General features: G+C 38.4%; 1 protein-coding gene across 4 annotated transcripts in view; it reads right to left on the reverse strand.

Annotated features, from left to right (window-relative positions):
- The window catches only part of MID2 (midline 2), a 179,912-nt gene that overhangs the window by 124,923 nt on the left and 36,060 nt on the right, over positions 1–18,929 (reverse strand). For all 4 annotated transcript variants that reach the window (XM_036016934.1, XM_028522572.2, XM_036016935.1 and 1 more), the window contains one exon: positions 15,298–16,013. In XM_036016934.1, the coding sequence (XP_035872827.1) occupies positions 15,298–15,957 (660 nt within the window). In that variant the 5' untranslated portion in view covers positions 15,958–16,013. The remainder of the gene's footprint in view (positions 1–15,297; positions 16,014–18,929) is intronic.

The raw sequence follows: 18,929 nt of genomic DNA on the forward strand, positions 1-18,929 counted from the left end.
AGTGGGGTGGAGGATCACGGTTAACACTATAAGGAGCCAAAGGATAACCCTTCTCTTCTCTACTGGCTGCTAAAGTAAATATCATAGTATACTGCCTTGCTATTTTAAACCATTTTGCCTTACTCCTCCAACTGATCACAAAAAAAAGAAAAGGGGGAAGCTGTGAGCACCAGCATACACGAAGGAGATTGCACCATGGAACCTCACAAATATTCTACCACAGAAGTTCACACCATAATTAAAGGGAATTAGAACAGATCAAATTAACAAACAAGAAGAAAAAAGAAGAAACACATGAACAATGAGAAAACAAACAACCCCCAATTGAAGGGAAACAAGGAAGCCTCAGGAAAAATGCTAAATGAAATAGAGGCAACTCAACTATCAGATAGTGAGTTCAAAACAATGATTACCAGGAAGTTCAATGAACTCACAATGAGCTTTCAGAAATTAGAGGGAAACTACATCAATTTCACTGCAAACTATATAAACATGAAAAAGGAAATAGAAACTCTCAACAAAGGTCAAGAGGAAATGAAGAATACAATTTCTGAACTGAAGAACAGAGTAGAAGGAATGAAAAGCAGGACTGATGAAGCAGAAGATTGGATTAGCAAGCTGGAGGACAAAGTAGAAAACAGCATCCAGAAAGAGCAAGAAAAGGAAAACAGGCTCAGAAAGAATGAAGAGGGATTAAGAGAAATGCAAGACAATATGAAATGTAATAATATCCATATAATAGGGATACCAGAAGGAGAAGAAGAAAAGCAAGGGATTGAAAACCTAGTTGAACAAGTAATGAAGGAGAACTTCCCTAATTTGATGAGAGAAAAAGTCACACAAATCCAGGAAACACAGAGAGTCCCAATCAAGAGGAACGCAAAGAGACCCACCCCAAGGCACATCATAATTAAAATGACAAAATTTCAAGACAAAGAGAGAATCTTAAAGGCAGCAAGGGAGAAAAAGGAAGTAACATACAAGGGAGCCCCAATAAGGCTAACAGCTGACTTCTCAATGGAAACATTTCAAGCCAGGAGAGAATGGCAAGAAATACTCCAGGTAATGAGGACCAGAGGGCTGCAACCAAGGCTACTATATCCAGCAAGGCTCTTGATCAAGACAGAAGGCCAAATAAGAAGCTTCCCAGACAAAAGCAGTCTAAAAGAATACACCTCGACCAAACCAGCTCTGCAAGAGATTCTAAAAGGACTGCTTTAAGGAAGGGAGGGAAAAGAGAGAGGAACACACGTACATAAAAGACAATGGATAAGTACCTATCAATAATAACCTTAAACGTAAATGGATTAAACGCTCCAATCAAAAGACATAGAATACCTGATTGGATAAGAAAACATGACCCACATATATGCTGTCTACAAGAGACCCACCTCAGGATAAAAGATCTGCACAGGTTGAAAGTGAAGGGCTGGAAACAAATTTTCCAAGCAAATGGACAGGAAAAAAAAGCCAGGGTAGCAATACTCATATCTGACAAAATAGACTTCCAAAGAAGATCCATAAAGAGAGACCCAGAAGGTCATTTCATAATACTCAAGGGAAGAATTCACCAAGAAGACATAAATATAGTAAATATATATGCACCCAACATAGGAGCACCCAAATACATAAAGAAAATCTTAGAGGACTTCAAGAAAGATATGGACAGCAACACAATTATTGTGGGGGATTTTAACACCCCTCTATCAAAAATGGACAGATCTTCCAAACAAAATATCAACAAAGATATTGTGGCATTGAACAATACCCTAGACAAACTGGGCTTTACTGATATTTACAGAACCCTCCATCCCAAAGAAGCTAAATACACATTTTTTTCAAATGTACATGGAACATTTTCAAAGATTGACCACATGATAGGACACAAAACAAGCCTCTACAATTTCAAAAAAAATTGAAATCATACCAAGCAATTTCTCGGATCACAAGGGACTGAAACTAGAAACCAACCCCAAGGAAAAAAAACCCAAAACACTCAAATTCATGGAGATTAAACAGCATGCTATTAAACAATGAATGGGTCAAGAATGATATTAGGGAAGAAATCAAACGGTTTTTGGAAACAAATGAAAACGAACTCACAACCCAAAACTTATGGGACACAGCCAAGGCAGTCCTGAGAGGGAAGCGCATAGCGATACAGGCCCACCTAAAAAAGTTAGAAACATTTCAAACAAACAACCTAACCCTACGTCTACAAGAACTCGAGGAACAACAACAAAGACAGCCCAGAGCAAGCAGAAGGAAGGAAATAACCAAGATCAGAGCAGAATTAAATGACATAGAGACTAAAAGCACAATTCTAAAGATCAATGAATCCAAGAGTTGGTTCTTTGAAAAGATAAACAAAATCGACAAGCCTTTAAGCAGACTCATCAAGAAAAAAAGAGAGAAAACCCAAATAAATACAATCAGAAACGAAAGACGAGAGATTACAACAGATACCACAGAAATACAAAGGATTGTAACAAATTACTACAAAGAGCTGTATGCCAAGAAATTTGAAAACCTAGATGAAATGGACAAATTTCTAGAAAAATATAACCTTCCAAAACTCAATGAAATGGAAACAGAAAGCCTGAACAAACCAATAACAGCAAAAGAAATTGAAGCAGTAATCAAAAAACTCCCAACACACAAAAGCCCTGGACAGCATGGTTTCACAGGAGAATTCTACAAAGCATTTAAGGAAGAACTAACACCTATCCTTCACAGACTATTTCAAAAAATCCAAAAAGATGGAAGACTACCAAACTCTTTTTATGAGGCCAACATCATCTTAATTCCAAAACCAGATAAAGACACAACAAAGAAAGAAAACTACAGGCCAATATCGCTGATGAACATTGACACTAAAATCCTCAACAAGATACTGGCAAACCGCATCCAACAGTACATTAAGAAGATCATACACCATGACCAAGTTGGATTCATTCCAGGGATGCAAGGATGGTATAATATACGCAAATCAGTAAATGTAATACATCACATAAACAAAAGCAAAGAGAAAAACCACATGATCATATCAACAGATGCAGAAAAAGCATTTGATAAGGTACAGCACCCATTTATGATAAAAACACTCAGTAAAGTGGGAATAGAGGGAGCATTCCTCAACATAATAAAGGCCATATATGAGAAACCTACAGCCAACATTATACTCAATGGGCAAAAATTAAAATCTTTTCCACTAAGAACAGGAACAAGACAAGGATGTCCACTTTCACCACTTCTATTCAGTATAGTACTGGAAGTTCTAGCCACAGCAATCAGACAAGAAAAAGAAATAAAAGGCATCCAAATCGGAAAGGAGGAAACAAAACTGTCACTGTTTGCAGATGACATGATAGTGTACATAGAAAATCCTATAGAGTCCACCAAAAACCTGCTTGACCTAATAAATGAATTTGGTAAAACAGCGGGATACAAAGTCAATATCCAGAAATCAAAGGCATTTCTGTACACCAACAATGAAACAGCAGAAGCAGAAATCAAGAAAAAAATCCCATTTGAAATAGCAAAAAGGAAAATAAAATACCTAGGAATAAACCTAACCAAAGAGGTAAAAGACCTGTATTCAGAAAACTACATAACATTGAGGAGAGAAATCAAGGAAGACACAAACAAATGGAAACATATACCGTGTTCATGGATTGGAAGAATTAATATCATTAAAATGTCCATACTACCCAAAGCAATTTACACATTCAATGCAATACCTATTAAAGTACCAATGGCATATTTCACAGACATAGAACAAACACTTCAACAATTTATATGGAACCATAAACGACCCCGAATAGCTGCTGCAATTTTGAGAAAGAAGAGTAAAGTAGGAGGAATCACAATACGACACTAAACTATACTACAAGGCCACTGTAATCAAAACAGCCTGGTACTGGCATAAAAACAGACACATAGACCAATGGAACAGAACAGAGAGCCCAGAAATAAACCCAAGCCTCTACGGTCAATTAATATTTGACAAAGGAAGCAGCAACATAAAATGGAATAAAAATAGCCTCTTCAACAAATGGTGTTGGGAAAACTGGACAGCTACGTGCAAAAAAATGAAACTCGAGCTCCAACTTACACCTTATACAAAAATAGATTCAAGGTGGATAAAAGACTTAAATATAAAGTGTGACACCATTAAAGTCCTAGAAGAGAACGTAGGTAGGAAAATCTCAGATATTTCACGCAGAAGCTTTTTTACTGACTTGTCTCCTAGAGCAAGGGACATAAAGGAAAGAATAAACAAATGGGACCTCATCAAAATTAAAAGCTTTTGCACAGCTAAGGAAAACAGTATCAAAATAAAAAGAGAACCAACTGTATGGAAAAACATATTTGCCAATGATACCTCAGACAAGGGTTTAATCTCCAAAATATATAAAGAACTTACACGAGTGCACCCGAAAAAGACAAGGAATCCAATTAAAAAGTGAGCAAAGGACTTGAACAGACACTTCTCCAAGGAGGACATACAGAAAATCCAGACACATGAAACGATGTTCAATATTGCTAGCTATCAGAGAGATGCAAATTAAAACCACAATGAGATACCACTTCACACCAGACAGAATGGCCATCATAAACAAAGCAACAAATAACAAGTGTTGGAGAGGTTGTGGAGAAAAGGGGACCCTAGTGCACTGCTGGTGGGACTGCAGACTAGTACAACCACTATGGAAAGCAGTATGGAACTTCCTCAGAAAACTAAAAATGGATCTGCCTTTTGACCCAGCAATTCCACTGCTGGGACTCTATCCTAAGAATACTAAAACACCAATACAAAAGAACCTATGCATCCCAATGTTCATAGCAGCACAATTTACAATAGCTAGATGCTGGAAGCAACCAAGATGCCCATCAGTAAATGGATAGATCAAAAAACTATGGTACATTTACACAATGGAATTCTATGCAGCAGAAAGAAAGAAGGAGCTCCTACCCTTTGCAACAGCGTGGATGGAGCTGGAAAACATTATGCTTAGCGAAACAAGCCACGCAGTGAAAGACAAATACCATATGATCTCACCTTTAACGGGAACCTAAATAACAAAACAAAGAAACAAGCAAAATATAACCAAAGACACTGAAATAGAGGATAGGCTCACGGTGACTGGAGGGGAGACAAGACGGAATTTAAGAGGTCAGTGGGAAGGGTTCACAGGAACAAACTTAAAGGACACATGGTCATAAACTAAGGGGAGGGTGGTAATGGGAGGGAAGTGGGGTGGGTGGGAGGGGGAACTGTATTGGGAATAAAAAGGAGAAAACTGTATTTGAACAATGATTAAAATATAATTTAAAAAAAAGAAAAAAAAAGGTACACAAGGGGATGTTTTCTAAACCTAGGCAAGATCTCAACTGTTGTGAAGTGACAATTGAAACTTGGGGGTGCAGGGAGAGAAAGGAATGGGGAAAAACAGCCAATTCATTCCAAACCTGAGCCTTTCCAACTGACAGAATATAATTTCATCTTTAAAAATAACCCGAGCAAGTGATCCCATTATTATTCTTTGACATACTCTTTTTTGACATCCTGTCTGCTCGCAGATGTTTCCAGCTCTTCCACAAGCTGGGAACCAAAACCTTAGCACAATTTTTGGGGTCACATTCTGCCTTCTTTTTTTAATTGCTTGTCTTAATATACCTACTTTGCTTTTGCTTTAGTCTGTCACATTATGTATTAATTACATACAGCCTTTACACAGCAGAACACAGCAACTGTTCTACAAAAGAAAGCTCATATACCTGCATGCCAGTTTATTCCTTCCTCAAACATTTATTTGCTGCTGCAGGTGATATACTGCATGTATAAGATTTACTCCACCTGAGGCTTGTTAGAGATTATCAGACCAGTCCTTAAGCCAGGTGAAATGGATTTCCATTTCTCTTCTTTTCAGAACTTTCTAGGGACTTCCGGCAAGATGGAGGCATAGGTGGACGCACCATACCTCCACACACAACCAAGATTGGAACAACAACAATTTAGAGGCAGAATAACACCCAGAACTGACAGAAAATTTATCTGAATAGAAGTCAGACAGCCAAGAAGTTGAAATAGATCTGTTTATCCAGACCGGTAGGAGGGACGGAGACAAGCAGCCGGGAGCAGGTCACGGTGAGGAGAACAGGGAGAGATGGGTGCATAAGGCAACCTGGAGCGTGTAAGGCAACTAAGGCATGCAAGATCGCAGCGGGTGGACCTTGAGTACGCAAGTGGCAGCTGGCAGACCCAGTGAGGTGGAGATTGTGGAGCAGGGCAGAGCGCACAACCAAGGATCCCAGGGAATGGAGTGACATCCCACGGAGACCGGAGCTACTGCCATCGTCCCCTCGCGACCCCGTCCCCACATACAACGTCACAATCTAGCGACTGGGGTGCCCAGCCCTGGTGAACACCGAAGGCTCCACCCCTCACTGGAACAGGAGTGAGCAGACCAAAAAAAAAAAAAAAAGGCTCAAAAGGAAGAACAAATCAGTGCCCCAAAACTCATCCTTTTGAGTGACCAAGAGATAGCTAACCACTCAGATGCACAGTTCAAAACACTAGTAATCAGGAGGCTCACAGAATTGGTGGCTTTTGGTCACAAATTAGATGACAAAATGCAGGTTACCATTAAAGAAATGAAGGAAAATGCACAGAGAACCTATAGTAATGGGAAGGAAACTGGGACTCAAAACAATAGAGTGGACCAGAAGGAAGAAAGAAACAACCAAACAGGAAAGAATGGAGAAATAAGAATTCAAAAAAAAATGAGGAGAAGCTTAGGAACCTCCAGGACATCTTTAAACTTTCCAACATCCGAATTATAGGGGTACCAGAAGGGGAAGAGGAAGAGCAACAGATTGAAAACATATTTAAACAAATAATAAAGGAGAACTTCCCCATTCTGGCAAAGGAAATAGACCTCCAGGAAGTCCAGGAAGCTCAGAGAGTCCCAAAGAAGTTGGACCCAAGAAGAAACACACCAAGGCACATCATAATTACATTAGCCAAAGTAAAAATGAAGGAGAGAATCCTAGAAGCAGCAAGAGATAAGGGGACAGTAACCTACAAAGGAGTCCCCATCAGTCTGTCAGCTGATTTCTCAAAAGAGACCTTAGAGGCAAGAAGGGGCTGGAAAGAAGTATCTCAAGTCATGAAAGACAAGGACCTATATCACTGATTGCTCTATCTAGAAAAGCTTTCATTTAGAATGGAGGGGCAGATAAAGTTCTTCTCAGATAAGGTCAGGTTAAAGGAGTTCATCATCAACAAGCCCTTATTTTATGAAATGTTAAAGCGACTTATCTAAGAAAAGAAGATCTAAGAAAAAAAACATGTATAGTAAAATGACAGCAAACTCACAGTTATTAACAACCACACCTAAAGCAAAACCAAAAGAAATGAAGCAAACAACTAGAACAGGAACAGAACCCCAGAAATGGAGATCACATGGAGGGTTAGCAACAGGGGAGTGGTAGGAGGAGGTGGGGGGAAGGTACAGAGAATAAGTAGCATAGATTGTAGGTAGGAAATAGACAGGTGGGGGGTAAGAAAAGTATGGGAAATGTAGAAGCTAAAGAACTTATAAGCATGATACATGGACATGAACTAAAGGGGGGAAGTGGGTGGGAGAGGGTGTACAGGGTGGAGGGGAGTGAAGGGGGGAAATGGGACAACTGTAATAGCATAATCAATAAAATATATTAAAAAATAAAAAAAAATAAAAAAGAACTTTCTAAAATCATCCATCAAACACCTGCATTTGCCCAGTCACCTTATCAGAAATGCTACACATACTTTTCTTTCCTCTTTCTTTAGGTGTATAACACTGTTAAATCTCTAGCTTATACATGTAAATTATTATATTTGGACATTCTAAATGAAAACCTGTACTAAAAACCTAAATCCAGTGTTTATTTAGATAATACTTAGAATAGTGAGTCAAAGCCAAAACTACTTTCCTGGAGGCCTCAATATTATATTCCACTTTCACTACTCCTCTTCAGTCCCTGCTTTTCACACATATCTTCTTCTTGCTCGTCTTTCATGTTGAACTTCTAGACCATTTGTGTGCTGCAAGACTCAATGCAATGCCCTCACTCAGCTCTCCACCGCATAGCTTTATCTCCACACTAAAGACACAAAATTTATTTCTCCAGCCCTGATCTTTCAGCCACCATAGAGGTCTGAATTTTAACTCCTAGAACACTTTCCCTTTCAGTTCTAAGAGGATCCCATGCTTTCTCTCCTCCAGATATTTGAACAAGCTCTTTTATCTTGACTATAGCACTCCCTGTCCCTTACTGTAACCCTTTCTCCCAATGGGGGAGGGGCCAAAAACCCACCCAAAGTCTATTTTGATATCCCTCCTATGTTCTCTCATAGCCCTCCTGTGCTTCTGCTGTCATAGCACTCACCACACTGTCTTGTAGCTGTGTCCTTATTTGTCTGTCTCCCCACACTAAGCTGAGAACTCCATTAAGGTTTGGACTATGGTGTCTTTATAATTGTAACCTCTGCATCTCTTCTGGTGCTTGGCACCTAACAGGTATTCAGTAAATGTATGATAAATGAGTGAACACTGAATGACACAATCACGTCAAACTTAAATCTAGTCAAGTCATCCCTCCAAAATTGCTAGCCCCTTCCCAATTCCCTCACTTTTGTCCAATACTACCATTATTTTTGTCTAATTTCTTTATTTTATTTTATTTTTTAATTGTTCAAGTACAATTACAAGTACTTGTACAAGTACTGCTTTTTTCCCCCACCCTAGCCCAACCCCCCAGCCCTCCCTATGTCCCTCCTGTTTCCACCCCCCTGTTATTGCCCATGTGTCCTTTATAATTGTTCCTGCAAACCCTTCACCCTTTCCCCCTGAAATTCCCTTCCCTCTCACCTTTAACGGGAACCCAATCAACAAAACAAACAAATAAGCAAAATATAACCAAAGACACTGAAATTGAGAACAGGCTGACAGTGATACCACCATTATTCAAAACATCTACTCAAAGATCACTTTTCAGATTCTTTCCATCCATTGTCTATAACCACTATAATCATTCACCAAGTCCTAGTAATTCTTTCTTCACACTCTTTCTCCAGTTTGCTTTCTTCTCCAACCAATCCATTCATGATTCCCTGTTTTTGAGCTTGGTGACTTCTTTCCACTAACTCTTTCTCTGTGCTTCAGAGCATCTGTGAAAACCTCCATCAGGGCACTTACCATACTGAATTAGAATTTTCAGCGTATGTATCTATTTGCCTTACTGACTAAGCTCAGAGAACTTCAGGGCAGGAATCATACTTTATTTTCTGTGTCCCCAGCTCCTCCTACAATGATTTGTGTTTTTAAGTCATTTTAAGTGTTCAGTGAACAAAATGAGCATTCATTAATTTTCTGTAAATGAATGAATGAAATCCTGGCCTAAATCCCTGGTGTTACAGTTTAATTTATTGTTTGCTATATCTTTGGAGGAGATAAATAACAAAACATTGCATCATTATATCAACCCTTCATGAACTTGAATGTCATTATTACATTTCCCTTTAAACTTCACTTCTTTTGGTTCAATAATCCTGTTTCCTTAATATTTTCTCACTAATATTATATTTCTGCAATATGTTCTTTTGTCCAATGATAACAGACAAGATTTTCATCCACCCAAGACCAACCTCTGAGTCAACATTTTGAAAATTGTTCCCAGCCTGATGATTGTTAGCGCCTTTCAGAGCTTATGGAGAAGACTTAGGACAATAAAAGTGACATAAGAACAGAAAGATAAGAGCACAGATAATTGGAGTATCTACTTGCTAAACTTGCTCTCAAACCAAAGAAATAATAGAAATCATCTTCCAATGTAGGCCCCTGTTAATATTACATGAGAACAGAGCCAGAGAATCAATATAATTATTAGAAGGAAAAGAACAGAGGTTCAAATGAGTCTTAGCACACAGTTTGAGTAGAGATGAAATAAAATGAATTTTTATGCCCATACACAAGCAAAACACATACGGATTTATACATATAATATGTAATAAGGATCAAGTCTTAAATAAATAAGAAACCACAGAGAAACCAGATCTACAAGAAAGAATGATTTTACAATTGTGAGTTAAAGGCTGGTTTTGCAGAGACATCTTGTGACAGATATTACCCACAAGCCCATACACACCCATCCACCACAATAACCTAGAAAGTGTAAAGCTGGACCCAAATTCTTTGCTCTTATTATATTTAGCTCCTGTGATTCAGTACCTAAGTAAGAGAAAGCAAGAAACAACCTTTTTGTTCCCCCACCTATGATAACCAGCCAGAGTCTCCACTGGAGATTTCTTCTTATCATGAAGATATCTGAACTTGTTCCTTTATTAGGGAGATCTTTAGTATCATGGTAAGTTCTACTGAGGTCCTAACCTTCCCTAGGGTGGCCACAGAAAACTTCCCTTACATTCAATGTTCTCTCATATCCAACTTATCTACAGATATACCCAAAGAAAATTAACACAGACATTATCTCCTCCTCTGCACACTGATACACATTTATAGATACACAGACACACACAGAGTCATTCTCAGCCACTCATCCATGTAGAAACACACACCTTCGTATATAGTGACACATATATATACATGCAAATATATCCTCTCTCAAGTCAGTCTCATAAAGGTATTTCTCTTTCTTTCTCTTATATTCATACTCATACTGGTTCAAAAACAGTCAATTGCTCATTGGTTGGTAAATTGAAAGGGTATCTGTGTTAGCAAACAGAAGTGGCTGTCAAGTGGGTAAGTACATGATTGCCAGGGAGAAGGCAGAAGCTGAGTGAGAATGGGTGGGTAGATGACAGAGTGACTGAGTAAGAAGGACAAGCAATCAGCTATGATAAGATTCCAGAATATCATATTTTCCAACCTTTTAAATCTCAGTGTGGCTTTCCTTTGAACATTCTTCAAGTCTCATATCTTCCTTCTTTGTCTGGCAATCTTTAGCTCTGTCTCAGTCTCTCCTCCTGTGTGTGTGTGTGTGTGTGTGTGTGTGTGTGTGTGTGTGCGCGCGCGCGCTCATGTTTTACTTTCCCATAACAAAAAGCTAATCCTAGCACCAGGTAATATTTTATAACAATGAGATCCCTGGTGTGTAAATGTAACTGCATTTAAGAATTTTTGGTAGTAATGAATTTCTGGAAATATAATGAGAAAAAGAATATGTGCTTGTCTATCCCTTTCAGGAAATTCCTCTATCCCCTCTGGTTTTCATCAGCTATATTTTTGGCAGGCTGTGGGCGTGGAAATGTGAAGACATCACTCTCAAAGAGAATTACAATAATCATATCTGATTTATACAGATGTCACCATAGGGTTAGGCAGTTGGAAAATCCAGCAATGAAAATGAATATGCACTTAAAATTAAGGACATGTCATATTTTTAGTAACCCTCTGGTTTTTAACACCAGTAGTTCAAAGGAGATAATTTTTAAGACTCTGAAAGTGTTCATCATGGCAAGACAGATTTATATCCTATAGGATGAGCACCAAAGCAAGCTAGAGATGCTGCTATACTTCCTGCAAATCCATTGGAAATATTTAATCATTTGGATTTCTTGAGCTATATAGACTATGTATGCTAGACACTAGGAGGATACTGAAGAAATATAAGACATTGTGCCTGGCCTCCAAGGATTTATGGTATAGTTGGAATGTGTTGTAGTGTCCCTCTTGGGTTTCAACTGAGCACTAAAGAATAAGTCAAATTCCTAAGCAGGCCAAGAGTAGAGCTTGGGTGAGAATGAAAGTTCAGAGTTGGAAAAGAGAATGGTATGTTTAGCAGACAGTTAGGAGGCTACCCTGGGCAGATGAAGGTAGCATGTTTGAGATATTGGGAAAAAGAGAAGGGCAGCATGAGGACCAAGATATGTAGGACTTAGAATATGAGTCTGAGATCTGTCACCATCTTTTTAAAAAGCCAACATGTATGAATACAATAAAGTCAATATTTTCTAAGGAGAGAAACTTATGTGACAATGAAAATTCTAAAATGTGAAAAAGTTTATAGAAAGACAGCACATATCATGAACTAATTTATATACTGGGACTAGTAAGTAAGTAAAAAGATAGGTAATAGAGAAAATAACTACTTTGATAGGTCTTACTACTATAGTAACTGTCACGAATACAATTATATTCTCAAATTGAAGAATTAATTAAACCACTGGTAGTCTTCAGAAGACATGTAAGTAGACTAGAAAACTAAATAAGGATAATAAACTATGCTAAGTATCCCAAACCCTCTAATCCATTTTGAGTACATGTTAAGAAGACAGACTAGCTTCTGGTTATTCTGACCTTGCATCTATTATATAATGGTTAGTTTATTCTTTATTTAACTAATAAGTATTATAGACCACTAATCCTAATGAGGGACATTTGTACAAAGGAAAGTTATAAGTACCAATAATGAAGCTCTAGAACCAAAAAGTACAAATAAATACCATATCAGTTACTGGCCAGAAAGTCAAAGCTATCATTCTTCCCCTTCTTTTATAGAACTACTGTGCTTTCCTCGGGGCCATGAGAGGATGCTCAAGGCCATCACCCACCAACCCCCATACTTTCTAACAGCCAGCATTCTTTCTCCTTGGAGAAGAATCAAGCAGATTAAGGGGATAATCCTAAATGCTTCTCTAAATTAAAATTAACTTTTTAAAAAGTGAGTATATGTGACACTGAAAGTCAGATTTTTCTACTTTACGTGGAGAATTAATATCCTTTCACACTTGGCATCAAACTGAAGTGACCCACCCCCATGCACACACAAGCAGCACATCCCTCTCCCTCCCCAAAGTCCAAGATATTGCAGACAATATAACAAACCATGAGGTTTGGAATGGTTCATATGTTTCCACTTTCCATCCAAAAATGAGCAAAAAAAGTTCCCATTTAATTTATAATCAGATTTTTCTGCACATTTCCTTAAAAAATTAAAGGGGAACAATCCAAAATCTGGCCTTTCTCCAAATATTTTTGATTAGTTATACACTAAAGTATCTTTTGGTGAAATATTTTTCTGCTCCATCCATCCCTAAAGACAAGAGCCATAGCTGCACTATGCCAAATACCTAATCAATCATCCATTGTTTTCATGTTTTTGGATGTTTTCAAAAAGCTGATGTTCTGTAGAAACAGGCTTATTCTATCCATACTTTTGTTATCTCAATAGTACATATGGATACAGATTTTTCTCTTTAGGGTACTTCTTAAGGCCAATGACTTATTATAGTTCCAATACCTGCAAATATTTGGCAGAGATTGTTTCATCCTCTCTATATCCCTACTCTTCCTGCAAACCTGCCCCCATCTATTGCCATTATGAAACTGTAAGTTTATATAATATGTCCTTTCCTTGATGCCATTAATGATTTATCTGTGACCCATAAGATGTGCAGTTGCTGGAGGATAATGTTTACTTTCAAATCACATTTCATGGGGAAAACTTAGGTCTAAAATAAAGTAGCAGCACGATGCAGTAGGAAGGATCCTTAACTCACAATCTAGAAGCCTAGTTCCAGTTTCAATTTTGTGACTTTGACCAAATTGCTTAACAATTTGTCAAGCTTTCAGTTAATACTGCTTTAAAGTATAAAGCTTCAACTAGACCAAGATGAAGGCCTAACTTCTTATGATTCTAAGAATGGAAGTCAATAAGATTATTCTTCTCTGCAGTATTGACATGAATGAGAATATTACCTTGAATGAAATCAACAAAAACACTGAACTTTGTACAAATTTATAAACGTTAGATATAAATAACAATAAAAAGGCACAAAGCATTGTCAGTGTGACTATTCTCAATATTGCTTGCCACAAATTACAGAAGAAAATATGTATCCTATTCTGAGTATTGCTGCCCTCACCAACACCATAAATTTTACCTAAGTTACATTGATTGTTCCAGAATATGGCAAGAAGAAACTCTCTATCCTCTTTTTGCCCTCCCTCCATCCTATCTAGAGCTTCCTTATAGCTTGTCGTATATATTCAGGCCCTATTAGCAGTGGTAATATTCATTTACACATTTTATTTTTCTGGAATTTCTAAGTTGCTCCCTTTTTAATGGAAGGTAAGCCACATATCAGGCAGACAATGGGAATAAAACAATTTGTTGGATCTGACATTTTACCATCAACATGAAGTAGCAGGGCTCTATTAATGGGCACTCAGAATTGCACATAAATATTATATGGCCCAACAACTTCAAAAACTGCCCACTTAACACAAATGAAGGACTAGGAACCTCCAAGGCAGGGACTGCAAACAAGTGCTTCAGTCCATAAACCACAAAAATGAACACTGGCACAAAATCTAATACTGGATTAAATATTTATGGCCTTCAGTTTAAATGTTTAGTTCAGGTATTTGATCATTCCTCCTGACTTCATGGTACACTGAAGTTCCTTTGTTGTCTTTGTTCTGTTTTGATTTTTTAAATTTTAATTTTGTTTTCTTTTGTTTTTTAAAGCAGGCTTAGAATTAGCCCCGTGTTAAGGGCTTCATAGGAATTTGTAGTAGCCAGTGCCAAACTTTTTTTTCTTTAGAGTACTGAATGTGCAAACATACTACTGCTCTCCATAAAAATCTCTCACCTATAGAGATATACACAGACACCTCCACCCACACATACACAGAGATATGCCCAACATTCCCATGGCTAGACACATAAATATGTAAATCTGCACAAATGCTAATTGTAGCACACCTACACAGGTACTCACATACTTAAAACAAATGGAATGATCATGGCAAAGATACATAGTGTGCAATATGTCACTGAAAGAGGAAAGAGGGTGCTGCTTCCCTGAATGGACTACTGATGTAGTGGGCCAGGGGCTAACTTCCCCCAAATTGGTCAGATGCAAGCAGGTTTATGCAATAGATGAAATAGGTTCCAGTGGGAGCTTGCAGGTGAGTAGGTTATTCTTCACAAGACTTATATGACAAGTGGAGTTAATTCACTTGCCATGTTAAAAAAAAAAGTGACCCACACCTGTTCAATTCCCAGTTTAGGGCACATGCCTGGGTTGCAGGTCAGGTACCCAGTGGGGGGCACATGAGAGGCAACCACACATTGATGTTTGTCTCCCTCCCTTTCTCTCTCCCTTCCCCTCTCTAAAAATAAATAAAATCTTTAAGAAGTGACCCATTTTATCAGAGAACTTGCTAACTGTATAACTGTATAAAGAGACAAAGTTATGTAAGGGACATTTCCCAGATACCTTACCTTGAGTTTCTCAAATCTATCATTCAGTGACGCAACCTGATGGTCTCGGTGACGCCCCACCAGTTTGCATAAGGCACAGATCAATTGGTCATCAGATACACAATACATGTTCACTTTCTCATTCTCATGGTCCAGGCAGGTGATCCCTCGAAGATGTGCATCTGGCACTGGTTCCACCAGGCGGTGGCTGGTGAAAGGTTTCTTGTTGGGGTGTGTGGCCCTCAGGCAACGGTCACAGTAGGAGACTTCACAGGTGATACATGTTTTCACTGCATCCCTTGGTGGGTCCTGTTCACAAAATTGGCAAGTAATTCGCTCACTAGACATGGTGGTGCTGGGCCTGTAAGTCCTCTCCCGGCGGCTCTCACTTGGGGAATTGGGCCCACTGACTGAAGCCTTCTGGAAGCGGTCAATAATGTTCTGCAGAGTCACATTCCTCTTGAGGCCATCCAGACCCCGGTGGTTCAGTGAGATAACATACCTGCACGTAGGACACTGGAAAGCAGTAATGGGTTCAATGGGTTCACCAGAGCTGCAGTTGGAGATCAAGATACGATGGGCACAGCTGAAGCAAAGGCTATGAGCACAAGGGAGCAGAAGGGGGTCTTCAAACAACTCTAGACAGATTGGACAGGTCAATTCAGACTCCAGTGTTTCCATCTTTAGTGAAAATAATCCTGCTGAGGCATTAACAACCACAGAAGCTGGGCTTTCACCTGCAAGGAATACAAAGCAAGAGTCATTAAGCACTTCTAAGGGAAAAGTGGATGTAATATAATTACTAACCAATGGGACTTTACATTTTGAATTCCCTGGGAATGCTGAAGTAATGGGAAAGCAACTCAGTAATTATTCAGAAAGACTTTCTCACCCTTCAAAACTTGTTTTTGACAAATGCCTGAGTTTACTTGCCTATACTAATAAATAGAACCTAGTGGCCACCTCTGAATCCTGGTTTACTGATTAATACTACTCTTCCAACTCACAACACTGGCATGCACCATTACCTCACATTTTCTCCACTGATATTCCTTGTCATCAACTATTATGAGCCTGAGGCCCTGCAAAATTCTCTATATCCATTCTCTGATATTGCTCTGTATTTTTCATCAAGTAAAATATAGAAGCTGCTCCCATTACACATCTGGTGGAAGGAAAACAAAACCATATTACAAACTAACTCTCCAGTTCTTGAAATGATTCCAATCTGTGAGCCTGCATAAAAAGAAGAGAGAACTTTAGAAGACTGTAGTTCTTGTTTGCAGGATAATAAATTCTTCAGAGTGTGAACTTGATTTACTTCTTATTAACACATAGACATTTCTGTTCCATCCCATTTCAAGTAAGCCGAGGTACTAGAAACAAAAGATGATCATTTTCATTTTCACATTAATGCCTCACCTTCAGAAAATTCTTCATTTCATCAAAATAAATGAGCAATGATTACACCTTTTCAACTTACTCAGAAATAGTTGTTGATCAATAATGAAGACAAATTAATTACCTTGTGGCTTCAGTTGCTTTTAAGACCTGCTGAACTAACACAAGCCTGTTATGAGGCTCACCTCCCCATGTGTCTTTTCAGAGTTCCTAACACATAACAAGATGAATATCAAGACCTAGATATAAATTAGCAGTGAGGAACTGGAAATTTTAAGATTAGGTAATCTTTCTTTTAATTTAATCTTTATTATATTTTTCCCATTACCATCTAGTCCCCTTATACACCCCTTCCCCAAACCACCACCACACTTGTTGTCCAAGTCCATGAGTCCTTTGTCCTTTTTGCTTAATTCTTCCACCTCCTAACCTTCCCACAACCTTAGCTGTCATCCTGGTCTCCATCTATGAGCCTGTCCCCATTTTTTGTTAGTTCTGTTTTCTCATTAGATTCCATATATGAATGAAATCATATGGTATTTGTCTTCTTCTGACTGGCTTATTTCACTTAGCATCATGTTCTCCAGGTCCATCCATACTGTTGCAAAGGGTAACTTTTTTTCTTTTCTATTGCTAAGTAGAATTCCATTGTGTAAAGGTCCATAGTTGTTTTATCCACTCATATACTGATGGACACTTGGGCTACTTCCATATCTTGGCTATTTTTTTGAAGTAGCGTTTCAAGTTTCTTCAGATACATTCTCAGGAGTGAGATCACTAGGTGGAAAGGCAGATCCATTGATAACTTTTTGAGGTATCTCCACACTGCTTTCCACAGTGGCTGCAACAATCTGCATTCCCACCAACAGTGCAAAAATGGTTCCCCTTTCTCCACATCCTCACCAGCACTTCTTGCTTGTTGATTTATTGGTGATAGCCATTCTCACAGGTGTGAAATGATGTCTCATTATGGTTTTAATTTTCATTTCTCTGATAATTAGTGATGTTGAGCATCTTTTCATATGTTTATTGGCCATCTGTATGTCCTCTTTGGAAAAGTGTTTATTTGAGTCCTTTGCCAAATTTTAATTGAGTTGTTTGGGGTCTTTTTGGTGTTGTGTTTTGTAAGGTCTTTAAAATTTTGGATATTAACACCTTATCAGATGTATTGGCAAATATCTGAATGAGAGAAGATAGAGTGAGTTGGCTTTTTCTTTTTAAAATCTATTTTATTGATTATGTTATTACAGTTGTCCCATTTTCCCCCTTCACTTGCCTCTACCCTGCACACCCTCTCCCACCCACATTCCCACACTTTAGTTCATGTGCATGTGTCATACATGTAAGTTCTTTGGCTTTTACATTTCCCATACTATTCTTACCCTCCTCCTGTCTATTTTCTACCTACCATCTATGCTACTTACTCTTTGTACCTTTTCCCTCCTCTCTCCTCCCACTCCCCTGTTGATAAACCTCTGTGTGATCTCCATTTCTGTGGTTCTGTTCCTGTTCTAGTTGTTTGCTTAGTTTGTTTTTGTTTTATGTGTGGTTGTTAATAACCGTGAGTTTGCTGTCATTTTACTGTACATACTTTTTATCTTGTTTTTCTTAGATAAATCCCTTTAACATTTCATATAATAAGGGCTTGGTAATGATGAATTCCTTTAACTTGACCTTATCTGGAAAGCACTTTATCTGCCCTTTCATTCTAAATGAAAGCTTTGCTGGATAGAGCAATCTTGGATGTAGGTCCTTGCCTTGCATGACTTGGAATACTTCTTTCCAGCCCCTTCTTGCCTGCAAGGTCTCTTGATAAATCAGCTGACAGTCTGATGGGAACTCCTTTGTAGGTAACTGTGTCCTTATCTCTTGCTGCTTCTAGAATTCTCTCCTTATTTTTAATCTTGGGTAATGTAATTATGATGTGCCTTGGTGTGTTCCCTCTTGGGTCCAACTTCTTTGGGACTCTCTGAGCTTCCTGGACTTCCTGAAAGTCAATTTCCTTTGCCAGATTGGGGAAGTTCTCCTTCATTATTTGTTCAAATAAGTTTTCAATTTGTTGCTCTTCCTCTTCTCCTTCTGGCACCCCTATAATTCAGATGTTGGAATGTTTAAAGATGTCCTGGAGGTTCCTAAGCCTCTCCTCAGTTTTCTGAATCCTTGTGTCTTCATTCTTTTCTGATTGGATGTTTCTTTCTTCCTTCTGGTCCACACCATTGATTTGAGTCCCAGTTTCCTTCCCATCACTGTTG

This window comes from Phyllostomus discolor, chromosome X (genome assembly GCF_004126475.2).
Source record: "Phyllostomus discolor isolate MPI-MPIP mPhyDis1 chromosome X, mPhyDis1.pri.v3, whole genome shotgun sequence".
NCBI classification, from domain to species: domain Eukaryota; kingdom Metazoa; phylum Chordata; class Mammalia; order Chiroptera; family Phyllostomidae; genus Phyllostomus; species Phyllostomus discolor.